Source organism: Pristis pectinata, chromosome 30 (genome assembly GCF_009764475.1).
Source record: "Pristis pectinata isolate sPriPec2 chromosome 30, sPriPec2.1.pri, whole genome shotgun sequence".
NCBI classification, from domain to species: domain Eukaryota; kingdom Metazoa; phylum Chordata; class Chondrichthyes; order Rhinopristiformes; family Pristidae; genus Pristis; species Pristis pectinata.
This window is the reverse complement of record NC_067434.1, coordinates 3,402,036-3,417,920: the sequence shown is the minus strand read 5'-3', so window position 1 is coordinate 3,417,920 and position 15,885 is coordinate 3,402,036. Positions and strand designations below refer to the sequence as shown.

At 49.4% G+C, this 15,885-nt stretch overlaps 1 protein-coding gene across 1 annotated transcript in view; it reads left to right on the top strand.

Annotated features, from left to right (window-relative positions):
- Positions 1-12,850, top strand: part of alox5a (arachidonate 5-lipoxygenase a) — a 64,821-nt gene extending 51,971 nt beyond the window's left edge. Inside the window, exons 8-14 of the mRNA XM_052041656.1 lie at positions 2,741-2,944; positions 4,131-4,217; positions 5,546-5,724; positions 7,254-7,375; positions 9,294-9,394; positions 10,544-10,714; positions 11,945-12,850. Of these exons, the coding sequence (XP_051897616.1) occupies positions 2,741-2,944; positions 4,131-4,217; positions 5,546-5,724; positions 7,254-7,375; positions 9,294-9,394; positions 10,544-10,714; positions 11,945-12,124 (1,044 nt within the window). The 3' untranslated portion in view covers positions 12,125-12,850. The remainder of the gene's footprint in view (positions 1-2,740; positions 2,945-4,130; positions 4,218-5,545; positions 5,725-7,253; positions 7,376-9,293; positions 9,395-10,543; positions 10,715-11,944) is intronic.
- Positions 12,851-15,885: the final 3,035 nt, after the last annotated feature.

Here is a 15,885-nt window from a genome sequence, read left to right as displayed (position 1 = left end):
ATAGGTACATGGAGCTGAGAAAAATAGAGGGCTATGGATAAACCTAGTAATTTCTAGGGTAGGGACATGTTCGGCACAGCTTTGTGGGCTGAAGGGCCTGAATTGTGCTGTAATTGTTCTATGTTCTATAAGTAACAAGGGGGAAAGAAACTACTTCTATTGATTGATGAGTCTAAGGCCACAAGACCAAGCTTAAAGGTTAGAGCCAGGCCTTTCTAGACCGAGTTAAGGAACATAGAGAAGGTGGTAAAAATTTGGAAGTATCTGGAATAGTTACTATTTCTGAACTTGTTGACTGGCCAGAGTGTAAACAGATGTACAGAACCCTTTCCCCATCTCGACCTTCTCTTGGTGTTGTCTCTTCAAACAACCTCTGTATGTCAGTGCTGCAGGTTTCTTTTAAGTGTCTCCCAGGGCTTCAGATTTCTCTTTTACTTCTTAGTCAGAAGAATCTTTTTTTTTGTGGTTTAGATTTTTGTGAAGATGATAGTTCTGCACCACTTCTGTTTCCGTTTCTGAAACTGAATGTACTTTGACTTCATGCCTGAATGTAAAAGTTCTCGATTTACATCTTTAATTTTTCCTAGAAATTTACAAAGCTCCGAGCTTTCCTGTCACTCGCCAAAGGATGACACAAATCACCGCCCAGGTGACCAGAAGGGGGAGAAACAATGAAATCAGTATTTTAGTAAAGAAATAATGTTGGAAAATGACAGGATGAAGACAGATAAATCCCCAGAGGAAGTTTATTGGATGCTTTGCTGCTCAAGTTCTAGAGGCTCTGGAATGGTTCCAGCAGATTGTAAATAACTAATGTTGTGCAAACATTTAAAAAAAGGAGGTAGTGTGTAAACAGGAACTGTAAGTCAGTTATACTAACATCAGTAATGGGGGGAAAGCTAGAGTCCATTATAAAAGATGTGATAATGAAGCACTTGGAAAATAGTGACAGGATCAGACAGAGTCAGCATGGAAATGTGAAAGGGAAGTCGAGCATGGCAAATCTATTGGCAGTTTTTGAGGATGTCACGAGCAGAATAAACACGGAGAAGCAGTGGATGTGGTGAATTCGGACTTTGAGGAGGCTTTCACTAAGGTCCCACATAAGTGATTCGTGTGCAGATTAAAAGCACATGGGGTTGGGGTAATGTGCTGAATGGGTGACAGACAGGAAACAGAGTAGGGTTGAATGAGTCTTTTTCCAAGTGACTAGAGGGGGTTCTGCAGGGATCAGTGGAACCACACCAGCTATTCACAATGTAAGATAAGATATCTTTATTAGTCACATATACATCAAGACACATAGTGAAATGCATTTTTTATGTGGTGTGTTCTGGGGGCAGCCTGCAATTGTCGCCACGCTTCCAGTGCCAACGTAGCATGCCCACAACTCCTAACCATTCCGTCTTTGGAATGTGGGAGGAAACCAGAACACCCGGAGGAAACCCGTGCAGACACGGGGAGAACGTACAAACTCCTTACAGACAATGGCCTGAATTGAACCCGGGTCACTGGTGCTGTAATAGCGTTACGCTAACCGCTACACTACCGTGCCTGCCCAATGATTTAGGTGGGGGAATTAAGTGTAATATATATATACTGAAGTTTGTAGGCAACACAAAATTGGGTGTAGTGTGAGCTGTGAGGACGATGCAGTGTGATTGGATTCAAGTATAGGATGTGTTGCTGCAGCTGGGCAGGGTCTTGGTGAGACTTCACCTTGAGTATTGTGCACAGTGTTCGTCTCCCTGTCTAAGGAAGGATGTCTCGCTGTGGTGAGAGGGCAGTGAAGGTTCACCGGACTGATTCCTGGGGTGACGGGGCTGGTGTATGAAGAGAGATTGGGTCAGTTAGGTTTATATTCACTGGAGTTTAGAAGAATGAGAGGGGACCTACAAAACTCCGACAGGAATGGACAGAGCAGATGTGGGGAAGATGCTCCTGATGGTAGGGAATCTGGGACCAGGGGTCACAGTCTAGGGTTTCGGGGTAAGTCACGTAGACTGAGGGGAAGTTTCTTCTTCTCCCAGAGAGTGGTGAACCTGTGCAATTCCCTCCCAGAGGAAACAGCTGAAGCCACTTCACAACTTTGTCTACGTACAAATCGATGCTCTTTTCACATCCCCTGAAACCAACTCTTTGCCTCAGTCTTCAGTCTGTGTCTTGCATTGTTCTGTCACCCAGCATTATTGCGAGACACAAGAGACTGCAGACACTGGAATCTGGAGCAACAAACGGTGTGCTGGAGGAACTCAGCAGGTCGAGCAGCATCTGTGGGAGGGAAGGAATTTTGGATGTTTCAGGTCGAAGAAGAATTACTTCCTGCCCCAAAGCATGATCTCCTCTTTGATTCATCCCCACTGTCCTATCGATTGTTTCCTCCCCAAATATTCAATTAATTAATGACCTTCCTCCATCTCTTGTAATCCATAATTTTCACACAACCCCAACTGCATTTAATGCAAATGCCGTCCAGGTCAGGCCAATCCTTTCTGTGCACCTCTCCCTGCTCCGGGGTTGTTCCAGTATCTCTGCAATCCAAACCCTCCATTTAATCATCATGAAGCAGCCCGTCCTTTCCTTCTGCAATCCTGTAACCCACTCCTCAATCCTGGTTTCCACAATTTCTGCAAAGCTGCTTCCTTTCCCCCAGGTGTATTTGTGGTTTTCCACGTTTAATTTCTGTGTTTAGAAAGTTCTGATCAAACCTCTGACTACTGACAAGAACCTTTCTCCACAGCTGAAACAGGAGCCTGGCCCAGAAAACCCCATATTCCTTCCCACTGATGAAAAGTATGACTGGTTACTGGCAAAAATATGGGTGAGATCATCGGACTTCCAAGTGCATCAGACTGTAACACACCTCCTGCGGACACACCTTATCTCCGAGGTGTTTGGTATAGCTCTGTATCGCCAGCTCCCAGCAGTACACCCACTCTTTAAGGTACGTCCTCATCCGGTCTCCTGAGCCACTGCTGCACAATGTAGTTCACCTGCGCCTGCTCAGTATGAGCCTGCTTATGTCATTGGGCTCTGTCCTGCACATCAGAGTGATGGAAGGGTTTCCCTCGGCCAAGTGTGAGCCTGTAATATGTTTGGTTCATCTTGATTCATTCCCAGGGTGTCTGGATGGTCCCAGTGCCAATGTGTTTCTCCCGATCTCATTCCCAGTGGCTGTAGACACTCGGACCAGTTCCTGCCCCAGTCCCGGTCCCAACGCCAGCCCTGGTCACTTCCAGCACTCAGTCTCAGTGCAAGTCACTCTGATCTTCTTTACTGGGATCCAGCCCCTGTCCCACCCCAGGACCCAGACCCTGTCCCACCCCAGGACCCAGCCCCCCTCCCACCCCCCCGTCCCACCCTGGGATCCAGCCCCCGTCCCACCAGGGGGCCCAGCCCCTGTCCCAGAGCAGTTCCTCTGTGTCAGATAGTCCCAGTTCCTGTGTGTTTCAGCCCAATCACTTTCCAGTGACTTTGGGCCAACTCAGTCCCAGAACATTCAGGCAGTGCCTGACCCACTGCAGGGTGCTGGGCCAGCCCTGTGCCTGCTGCAGTAACAAGCCTAATCCCAAAGTGTGTTCCAAACCAGGCTCATTCCCCGTGATTTTGGGTGCCCCGGTTCCAGTTTCAATCCCATTCCCAGTGTCTGGGAAGGTGGAGTGCCCTTCCCAATCACATTCCCAATGTGCCACTGTGCTGGACAGTCCCTATCCTGGTCCCAAACTCATTCTCAATGTATTTGAACAATCCTTGTCTCATTCCCATCCCGGTTACAGTCCTTGCCCTAGCCATGGCCCAGTGCTTCACTCCTCTCTCATTCCCAGTTATCTTGTTCAGTCTGATTTCTGGATCCTGTGGAATTTCGGAAGGATGCAGGGTCTCTATCTGCCTCCACGCAACCCCCACCGCCCCCCTCCCCCCGGTCCTACCTGGGGAATACCCATGAGACAGTGCAGACAGAATGTTTCCCTTCTGGCAGGGTTTGGAAAGAGCTGGTGTGCTGATTATTTTGAAACTGAAACAGATATTTGGGAAGACCAGAGAGTGGAATTAGTTTGGAATATTTTACTCGTTCCCTGTAACCAGCCAGTTATTACCAAGTTCAACCCTTTGCTTCTGTCTGTCACCAGCTGCTGCTGCCTCACATCCGATTTACAATTGCAATCAACACCAAAGCGAGGGAGCAGCTGATATGTGAGTGTGGTCTCTTCGACAAGGTAAGTGCGCTAATCTCTGGGCCCTAAGACCCTGTTGACTCGTGGGATCTGGGGAGGAGGGGAGATGAGCATGTGGGGAGAATATAAAAAAATTAATGTGGGATTAGTGTAAATGGGTGGGTGTAGACTCAGTGGGCCGAAGGGCCTGTTTCGGTGCTGTGTCCCTCTGGGACTGTGTGTACACGGTGCTGATTATAGACCAGCATCTTCCAGCCCTGGGTCCACAGTGGTTACTTCCAGAGTTTTGTTGTTAACACCCTTGTTGATACTTTTTTCTTTCATGAACACTTATTAAATTCAGGAAAGAGATGTGGTCACCTCAGGGCACTCGGGCCTGCACGTACTGTTGAACAGGCCCTGATTGTGCTGTTGTATTTGGAATGGCATCATGTAGTGTGCAGAGGGCTACTCTACAACGTAATGAAGAGGTGGCCCCTCACTGAGCGGCCAGTGGTTTGGGACCTTGATACTCCTACACCAGTTGGGATGAATTGTTATGATAATTGGTGATGAGCTTTCCTGAGAGTTTCAGGAGTTTAGTGACCTGGAAGTGGTTGTTGATAAAAGCGAGCCTGAGTTGAGGAAACTTTCAGCCGAAACATTGTCCAACAGCTGAAGCAATGTCTGTTACCTCTGTGGTACATCAAAATTCTCGCAATTGGTACTTGAGATTCCTTTAAAGGTGTGATAGAGTCATATACTGAATATGTAGAAAGAAGGGACGGAGTCTGTAGTCCATGAGAAATCTGCTGGCTCCAATCCAATCAGATGGCAAGGTTCAGTGGTTGTAGGTGGCTGAGCAGGATGTCCCCACCCCAGAGATGGAATCAGCCATGCAGCTTCAAGGGGAATGTTGCTGCAGCCTTCCTCATGGGTTTGGAGTGTTTTGCCGAGCACCGTGATACCAGTCTGGAGGAGGCGTTGTGGAATGCAGAGGCTGCGGATCCCGAGACGACTGTACCCCAGGAGGAAGACAAGGTGCTCTTCCTCCTGTTTATAGTTACCGGTTTTGTAGTTTCCCTTGTATGACTGTTGTGTGTGTGTTCATCAGATTAAGGGGAGGGAAGAGATGTGGCAGTGGCAGGGTGAGGGACCTGTGCACGCTGTGGTACTGACACTGAAAATGTATCACCTAGTGTTTGAGGACTAGTTGCTAATAAATGATTCCCGGTGATGGAGCCTGCACGTGTTGATCCCCCTCACAATGAGCCAAGACCTGGTGTTGACTACACACGTTCGAATGGTGCCATTATGACATGAGTCAAGCCCCTGTGCTCCAGTCTGCCACACCTGGGAGCACTCGTCTGACGTCCTGTCACTATCTACAGGCAAATGGCACGGGAGGAGGTGGCCACGTCCGCCTGGTGCAGCGCGCTATGCAGGACCTCACGTACAAGTCGCTCTGCTTTCCTGAGGCCATCAAGATGCGGGGAGTTGAGAGCACAGAGAAGCTGCCGTACTACTACTACAGGGATGACGGACTGAAGGTGTGGGACGCAATCCAGGGGTAAGTTCATGCCTGGATTACGTTGCCCACAGCTTGCTGCATCGTGAATTCTAGACCAGCCAGTCTCACCTTGGTGACAAGGAAAGGTCCAGGAACAATAACCAGGCACAGAATTAGCAATCATCTGAGCAAGCATGGATTCATCAGTAAATGGCACCATACATTTCTTCGTTACTTCATCAAAAGGTTATGTCAAGTTCAAAATGATTTGACTTCAATTTTTGATGAATTAATGAAGAACTGTGGTTAACGTGGTACATATGGACTTCCCAGAAGCCTATGTTAAAGAGCCACATCATATGGGTGCCAGCAAGATAGAAGGTCATGGAATGCAGAGGTCTGAGGCAGCGTGAGTAGAAGACTGGCTCAGTAACAGGAAACAGAGGTCAGGAGGAAACGATTATCTTTCATTCTGGAGAGAAGTGTTCACCAGGAGGGGGAATCAGTGACTGGACCAAGACTTTTATTTCCTGGACTTGGGTGTACGGGACACAATTTCCAAGTTTTCAAATGACACAAAACTTGGAAGAAGAGTGACCTGTGGGGAGGGCCCTGGGTCGGTCACAGCTGGAGTACTGAGTACCCTCCCAACAACACCCTTCAGGCTTCGGGGACTGTGCAGAGAGGTTCACCAGAATCTCCTGAGGTGAGAGACTGTTGTGCAGATAGACTGGAGAATGCAGGGTTGTTCCCTGTGGAACAGACGAGGTTGTGAGGGGATCTGATGGAGGGATTAAAGTCATGACGAATACAGAATAATGAGATAGAGATTGTTCCCATTGGCAGAGGGAGGGAGGGATGTAGAATGAGGGGGACTGGAAAAAATAAACTAAAGATAAGATTTCTTTATTAGTCACATGTACATCGAAACACACAGTGAAATGCACCTTTGTGTAGAGTGTTCTGGGGGCAGCCCACAAGTGTCGCCACGCTTCTGGTGCCAACATAGCATGCCCACAGCTCCCTAACCCATATGTCTTTGGAATGTGGGAGGAAACCGGAGCACCCGGAGGAAACTCACGCAGTCACAGGGAGAACGTTCAGACTGCTTACAGACAGCGGCCGGAATTGAACGCAGGTCGCTGGCGCTGTAATAGCGTTACGCTAACGGCTACACTACCGTGCCTGCATGCGGAGAAAATGCTTCTGCAGTGGGTGACGGGGGTGTGACTACACTGCTGGGCAGTAGTGGAGGCAGATCCAATGTCGAATTCAAAAGGGACCTGGAGAGGAGTTTGCGGGGCTGCAGGGAGTGGGGATGTGGATTACTCTCACACACAGCCAGTGCACACTCAACAGAGTGGAAATAAGGTGTGAGGGTGGGGATTGGGTGGGGGCAAGTGGGACGCTGGGAGTGGGGGAGATTGGGATAGAGGGAGCTTAGGAGTGGGGGGAGATCGGGAGTGGGAGTAGACTGGGAGTGGGGGACAGTGGTGGGTTTGGGGGGTGTAGGTGGGCAAGCAATAGGATGAAATGTTTCTCTCAGATTACTGCTTCGTTCTTCAGGAATGTTCATTTCTCTCCAACAGCTTTGTCACTGAGGTGATAAACATATATTATGATGATGATGAGGCTGTTCAGGCAGACACTGAGCTGCAGGCCTTTGTGAAGGATATTTTTGTCTATGGACTGAAGGACGATAAACGTACAGGTAACTCTTGGTTTACAAAGGTCAGGATGACACGGATGGACAAGGGGATGGCCAGTATGTGTGCGTCAGGAACTTGTTTTGTTTGTCCTTCAACTTAAAAATAGTCGCCCACAATTGGCCTGAAACTGGCACCTGCTTGTATGACCCTTGATGAGGAATGTCAGGGAGCTATTCAAATGTAGTAGGTCTCCCAGCTGAGCCACACCTCGCCTGGAGCCTGCAGCAGGTATCACCCGCACGGACCCCGGACCTGCCCAAGACTGTCCTGTCACTCTGCTGGAGTTCTGCGGGATCCCAAGAAAGTACCTGCAGTTCCACTTCTCTTTGGCAAATTATGGCTTTTCCTGGGAAATAAACAAAACTCCTCCGGTCACTGAATGTCAGTGGTCAGTGTGTGGCTCCGTCTGGGAGAACTCCCAGGCCATAGAAGGGAGCAGCAGCACCACAGAGAGTACACCAGTCACCCAGGATCAACGGGTCTCAGCAGGGAACCAGGCCATTCGGTCCAATGTGTCACTGATATCTTGTTGAAACATCCATCAACCAATGCTCCTCCAATGCCCTTCAAATTTTTCCTTTTGAAATATTTATTCCATTTCCAAGTTATTATTGAATCTGCATCCACTAATCTCCTCAATAGTGCAGTCCAGATCATAATTCACCATCTAAAAGAATGAATTCTCCAGTTATTAGCCCCTTTGCTGGGAGAAACATGGTATTTATTTACTCCACGAAAGCCTTTCCTGATTTCATACACTTCTTTGTAAACTTTTCAGCCCTGTTTTCAAATTCCCTGCCTGTCCCTATCAATGTTCACCGATCCACAGAGCCCCTCACTCACCCCACCGCTCCCGGTGGCTCCTTCCCCTCAGTTGGCAAGGTCCTAACCTCTGGCATTCCATCTCCTGAGGGTGTTCCATAGCAACCCAGCTCCTGACCAATCCATTGGTCTTCTGGCCAAGTTTTTCCTTATGTAGCTGGGTGAGGTCGCCCCTGTGGGGTGTGTCGGGATACTTTGGTGTTGAAGCAGGTCATGCAGCCACCATGTCCACAGCGACCATCAAACATCCAAGGACACTAAATTCCTCTCACATCCCCATCAACTCCCCCCACCTGAGTTCTCCTGACACCCCCTACACTGGGGGCAATTTACAGCGGACGGTTAACCTATCATCCAGCATGTCTTTGGGATGTGGGAGGAAATCAAAGAAATGCTATATAAATACAAGTTGTTGTTGGCTTAAGGGGAACCCTGGCTTCACTGGATTCTCCACCTTCCTGAAGTTCCTCTTCTTGGAGACATTCTGGCAGGGAAAGCCCTGCCTGCTACCTCGGTCAGTACGTGGTCCGTCCGTGTCTCAGACCGTTACCTCTGCACTGACACTGAGTAACCGCAGCCGCCTGCACACCAGGCACGGTAACTGACCTGGTTTTAGCAGCTCCACCACCGCTGCACTGTGGTGGTGACCCTGTGACCCCCAGCTGCTCTCTGAGGGTCTTTACATCCAAGAATCGGGGCTGGACCATGGGTTTGACCTGCAGTTTGGCTTTGTTTTGATTTATGCCAGGCCGCCAGCTCCTGCTGATTGTGTCGTGTGGCCTGGCTTCCAACTGTGGGGCAGAGCTGGAGAGGGGGGAGGTGGTGGTGTAGAATACCTGGTTGGCCACACCATGCCTTGACCATCTGCAGCAGTGGGACTCAGCTCCACGCTGGTGAACGCAGCCTGTCTGAATGAATCTCAGATCCCTGACCTGGTCTCCCCTCCCAGAACCACTCTGCACAAGAATATTCATTCACAATAAACCAAGGGATTTTATTAAATAGATTAGCCGTCCCATCGCTGATATCACATGACCAAAGTTTAAGTATCAGTAAATTTTTGGCAATAAGAATAAATAATTGTTTTTCCTAATGCAGGATTCCCTAAATCAGTGAAGACGATTCAGAAACTGATCGAGTATCTGACCATAGTGATGTTCACCACCTCCTGTCAACACGCTGCCGTCAATTTTGGACAGGTACTGATTTGATTCCCAGATTTCCCGGTTGTACTGTGTCTTGTTCTGTGCAACTGTGGGACTGAGAAGCCCCATATCTTGTGTGCGTAACAGGTGTGGCACCAGACAAAGTCAAAGCTGAAGTTGAAGAACCTAACTCAAAGGATAAATGCAGCTCGATGCTGCTGCTGTTACACAGGGCACTGGGCAGTGGCCCTTCACAACGGCAGGCTCACTGCAGACCCAGTGGGAAAGAGCTCGAGCAGGATGTCGAGTGAGCTGCTTGTTAATGCCAGCTTTGTGCTCTCATCAGAGGCCCTTTTAACCTCCTTTGTGTGGGGTTCTGGTTCCAGCCTTGGATAAGCTTGAGCCGTAGGTGTCCAGGAATGGGCTGAGCTACCTCCTGACGGCTGCCGAGTGAGCAGGGTATTGATGCGACTGAAGGGAACTGGCAAGGGAAGTGCAGAACAAGGGGGCAGGGAGCAACTGAAGGCGGGAGTAGTGGGAACAGGTCAGTCAGTGCTGGGTCGGGGTTCATCCACACTCCAGCATTTACAGTGGCAGTTATTGGATCCCTGCTGAGGGAGGCTGCGACGTTGCTGTTGTCTCCAGCGGGTGTCACCAGCGGGTAACTCCAGCGGTCAGCTTTATCCTGGATGTCTCCTGCAGTCTAACTGCCCCCGGCCATCACTTCCTGCCCGGAGTTATGCAGGAAAGTGGTTGCTGGCCTTGAATACAGGAATGTTGGGCAGGTAGATGCAGAAGGGGTGGCTGGAAGCCCTGAGCGAACATTGTCAGAGCTTCTTCACATCACAACCCTGTTAGACGGGATGGAGGCTCGGGCCCAGTTAATGTTGAGGTGGTAGATGGTCTGTACGTCAATCGTAGGAGCCCAGTGGCCCTGTGCAGGGGCACATCTGCCTCTCCCCATGTGCTAGTAACACATGGGAGGTTGCCCAGTGAATCTCAACTCCTGGCCGTACAGCTTAAACCCAGGCCACTGAGGCAGAATAAATGGTGTATGTAAAAGGGAGAGGCAGACTGTGATTGTAAAATCATCCCATCTGTAAGAACCCGTCAGAGCTCCTGGAGCAGAGAAATGTCCCCTTTGGAAAGGGGAACCCAGTCTGAGTGTGAGTATTGTAATGTGAGTGTGCTCTGTGTTCACAGTACGACTGGTGCTCGTGGATCCCCAATGCCCCTCCCACAATGCGACAGCCTCCACCCTCCAAGAAGGGGGTTGTCACTGTGGAGTACATCATCGAGAGTTTACCAGACAGGGGGCGATCGTGCTGGCATCTGGGCGCAGTGTGGGCACTCAGCCAGTTTCAGGACAATGAGGTAACTCTGAGGATTAACCCACAGCCAGTACATGCCAGGGTGTGCCTGCCAAATCTCCCCAGTCTCTCACGGCCTGGGCTCCACACCACATTCCTGGAGACCAGCTACAAAGCTCAACATCGATTTTCAGCCGCAACCCTCAACAATACCTCTGTCACCTCCAGACTCAGCCACTCCAGTCGTCTGTAAACCATCCATCATCTGCACGTTTACTGCCCGTAACTTAATTCACAATGTGCGATGCCCCCACCACTGAGAGCAGGCTGGCTTCTCCCCCCCGGCACACAAAACCAGGAGCTGGGCTGGCTTTCTATGCACAAGTGACCAGGCAGGCTGGTAGTGCAAGGTGAATCCATCAGTCGATCAATAAGAGAATAAAAATCAAATTCTCCCCCTTCCCTCATTCCAGACCTTCAGTTTCCCTCTCCTTCCTCTTCCCTCACCTTTCTGTCCCTCATCCTATCTCCCTCTATCCCCCACTCTTTCCCTAACTCCAACTCAGCTACTCCTCCTCCATTTCTACTATTCGCCCTTTTTGTTGAGAGACCCCGTATTCCAGAGTGGGACGTGCTTCATGGGACCCCCTGTTCCAGAGGGATATTCTCTCTGGACCTTCAGCCCCCTCCCTCCTCCAGCAGCCCACCCTCCCTCCGTATTCTCTCCTCTAAAAGCTCTGAGGTATTTTCCTGCTCAGGAAAGGTTGAAGTTGGGGGCGGGATGGGGGCGGTGTCCTCTGCCCACTCATTTCTGACCCCAGTGTCAACATTGCCTTGGATCCTAATCAGGGATTCCTGTGCGGTATTTAAATAGCAAGAGCATTTGAATATTGATCATGATTTAACAATAGCTTGATCATAAAGTTATCACTTTTGTTTTTAAACCTCTCCATGATTTGTCCTCCCAATTTCTGGAATCTTTTCCAACCCTATAACCCTCCAAAATACCTGTCCTCTTTGAATTCTGCCTTCAACATTCTCAGTGAGTAATCCCTCCACCTTTAGAGGCTGTGGCTCCAGCTGCCAGGGCCCAAGTAACTCTCTGTCTCTCTCCCACTCCTTAAAGTGACCAAGCCTCTCTGCCCAGGCCTTGTCTATCTGCCCAACTGTCTCCTCAGCTGATTCAGTGGTGACTTTCCTGTGCAGTGTCTCAAGGCATTTTACTGCTGAACAAATACTTTCTTGTGTTAATCAGTGACTTGTGTTTAAATATTTATGATCTTTATTTCTGCAGCTGTTTCTTGGAATGTATCCTGATGAACACTTCATAGAGAAGCCAGTCAAGGATGCCATGAAAAAATTCCAAATGCATCTCCAAGAAATTTCACGGTGCATTGCAGAACGCAACAAGGATAAGAAGCTGCCGTATTACTACTCGTCTCCTGACAGAATCCCCAACAGTGTGGCGGTGTAAGGGGTGGGTCAGAGGGGTCCTGTCTGGTGCTACGGAACCAGCACTTCCTGCTTTTAGATACCTGCTGCCTGCTTTGTTCTTTTTCAATCAGCAACCTGTGGGAAAGATCCAGGCTAGAGCCCTGAAGTGCCTTCTGCTTAGATCCCAGTGTGACAGTGAAGCTGCAGCTCTGCTGATCTTTGATGCACTGGGCCCAGGTGTTCCCTGTCAACTCACCAAACCAGCAAGTGCCTCTCCTCATCATTGACAATCACTGCAAGTTTCACACCCCTGGGCCTGGTTATTCCAATGTTGTTGGCATTTAATAACTTTTTAAAATTTGTTTTTCAGGTAGAATTCAAATAGAATTTAAATCTCAAATAGAATTCAGCAAGCCAGCATTTAACAGCCATCCCAATTCTCCTGAAAACCTGATGTGCTGCTGCTACCCTCCCAGTGGGAGTGGTCCCACATTGTTGGATGGGGAACTGCAGCATCTCGAAGGAATAAAAGGTTCACATCAGCACCAGAAAACTATTGACTGTCATAAAAATCCATCTGGTTCACTCGTGTGCTTTAGTAAGTTTATCTGCGGCATACCCAGCCCCACAAGTGCCTGCCTGGCCCTGAACCATCCTAGCAAGTCTCTCAGTTGAAGCACAATTCGGGATAGGCATTAAATTTCAACCTTGCCGGTGACACCACAGTCTGTCAACAAATAAATTAAAATTTATCTCATCCACAAAGCATTTGTATGAGACTCTGTTATCTTTTGTAACAAGAAAATATATGAGCCATCCTCAGCCACACCCTGACCTTTGCTAAATGTCTCTGGAGCTCAGGAGTTGTGGAGGTGAGATGACAGCTCTCTTGAATGGCCTTTGTTGTGCTCCGTGCCCTGACTCAAGGGTGCAGGTGTTGGTAAAAATTTCTCTCCAGACTTTCGCTGGTCTTCCAGAGACCTCTGTGGTCCAGCCCATGAAGGGAAGGACAATGTAGCAGGTGAGAGGAAAGCAAGGCCTGAAGCATCATCTGGAACAGCCCCACAGTAAAGCCTCTCAGGTCTGACCTGCTCCTTAGAATAAAGAAGCTTCTAAACTGCTGCCACCAGATGCACCAGCAGTGTCTGAGGAGGTCTGCAGACCGAGACATGAAAGACTTGATCAGACAATAGATCACACAGGAAGTCTGCCCTCTGTACACGTTGCCAGTGAGATCAGAGAAACTGGTTAAACTAACGTCAAACTGGATTTACAATTGATGGTCCAAGCCAGCCGTACAAAAGACTAACATCCCCGAGTTCATCTGTCATTCAGTCAGTCCTGGCTGCTTTTGACAGCTGGAAAGTTCCAGATTTAAATCCCTTTTATGTGACGAGGTGTTGCTGATGTTACCTGAGTAATCTGCCGTTAATTTTTAGCCACCCCTCCTTTTATTTCAGCCTCCCTATCATCTTCAACAACTCAGTTTGATTACCCTGTACCTTCAGGACTCAATATAACACAAAGCTGCTCTTCACAACCCAGAGCTTCACCACACACTGGTGCAATGTAAACAGAAACTGCTGGACATAGCAGGTCATGCAGCTCCTGTGGACAGAGAAAGAGTTTCCCTCTTCACACGCTGCCTGACCTGCTGAGTATTAGCAGCATTTTCTTTTTCCATATGCGATTTCCAACATCTGCAGTTTTGTCCAGGTGAATCTGCACTACTGCCTCGTTCTGGTCGGTATACACCCACCCTGAGTTCCAATCCCCAGACCGGTGGAGGGTCACGAGAGCTCTGACTAGCTACAATGCCACTCCTACCATCTGCCCTTCAACAGCAGGGGGTGGGGACGTACGCTGGAACCCACCACTGGATAAAACCACAGCTGTGGAGCATACGTGGGAGGTCTCTCCGCGTTAACACCATGGGCTGGAGATGTGCAGAGACCGTGTGACACTGTGGTGTCTGGGAGACCTCTGCCGCTCAGCACAAAGGGGTGGGGTTACTTGAAGAAGCCCACTGCCTTTCATCAATACTTGATGATCTTCCATCAGCATGACTTTGTCTCGGTGGTACCTCTGGGACCGTCCATCGATCGGGGTCCTCTGTTACACAACTGCTCAGGATGAACCTCGACACAGACCCTCACATCATTTCCCAGACCTTTTTCACAACCACACAGTCCACGATGAGGTGGGCGACCATCTCGTCCTCATCACAGCCGTCCCGAGGGCAGTGTGCACTGCGGGTGAGACTCTGACCGTGCAGGAAGGCTCTGACGGGGAGGGTCCCTCTCACTGCTTGTAGGTGAGCTCTGGCTGTGAGGCCTTCTGCCAAATGGTTCTGACAGTCTGCTCAGAGGAACCGTCCCACTGGATCCATCGTGTCCTGCAGGACGTCCCGTGCTGACCACTGCCTAAGGGACTTGTGGTCCAAGGTGTTTTCCTGAAAGAACTTCTCTAGAAGGCACAAATAGTACAACAAGGTGCAGCTGAATGTACCCTCGTGGGAAAGTATCTCACAGCCCGTTCCCTGTTCTCACTCTGGAATGATAACGTACAGAGGGAGCAGGTGAAGTCTCCAGAGGCTCCCTCCACCCGTTAACTGGGAGGGAAAGAAGGGATGATCCATCAACACTGTGAGTGCCGTGTGAGGCAGCCTGGGATATCTCACTGTCAGGTGGTAGGGAAACGAGGGGTGTACAGTAACAGTGTGGGGAGGGGGTGTACAGTAACAGTGAGGGGTGGGAGTGTGGGGAGGGGGTGTGGGGAGGGGGTGTACAGTGAGGGGTGGGAGTGTGGGGAGGGGGTGTGGGGAGGGGGTGTACAGTGAGGGGTGGGAGTGTGGGGAGGGGGTGTACAGAGACAGTGAGGGGTGGGAGTTTGGGGAGGGGGTGTACAGTGACAGTGTGGGGAGGGGGTGTGAGGAGGGGCCCTCTGTCCTTTAACTCTGCTGAGTGTGAATGAACAGAGTCACTCTAATTTTAATCTTAAACACCCTAAATGGAGAAGCCTTCTACCCTGTAACTCTGTGTGAACGGATTATTTCCATGTCATGTACTATCCTGACTCGGAAATCTATTGCTGGTCATTTGTCATCAGTGGATCCAGATTCTGGAATTCCCTCTCCGCCAGCACTGAGGGAGCACCTTCACCAGAGGGACTGCAGTGATGCAGGGAGGTGCCTCATAGAACCATAAGAACAGGCCATTCGGCCCTTCTAGTCTGTGCTGTAACTTTATTCCGCTAGTCCCATTGACCTGCACCCGGTCCATAACCCTCCAGACCTCTCCCATCCATGTATCTATCCAATTTATTCTTAAAATTTAAGAGTGAGCCCGCATTTACTACATCAGATGGCAGCCCGTTCCACAATTTCACCACTCTTTGAGTGAAGTTCCCCCTAATGTTTCCCCTAAACCTTTCCCCTTTCACCCTAAAGCCATGTCCTCTTGTACTTATCTCTCTTAATCTAGGTGGAAAGAGCCTACTCGCATTAACTCTGTCTATACCCCTCGTAATTTTGTAAACCTCTATCAAATCTCCCCTCATTCTTCTCTGCTCCAAGGAATAAAGTCCTAACCTGTTCAATCTTTCCCTGTAACTCAACTCCTGAAGACCCGGCAACATTCTAGTAAATCTCCTCTGCACTCTTTCAATCTTACTGATATCCTGCCTATAGTTAGGTGACCAGAACTGCACGCAATACTCCAAATTTGGCCTCATCAATGATTTATACAACCTCACCATAACATCCCAACTCCTGTAGTCAATACTTTGATTTATGAATGCCAG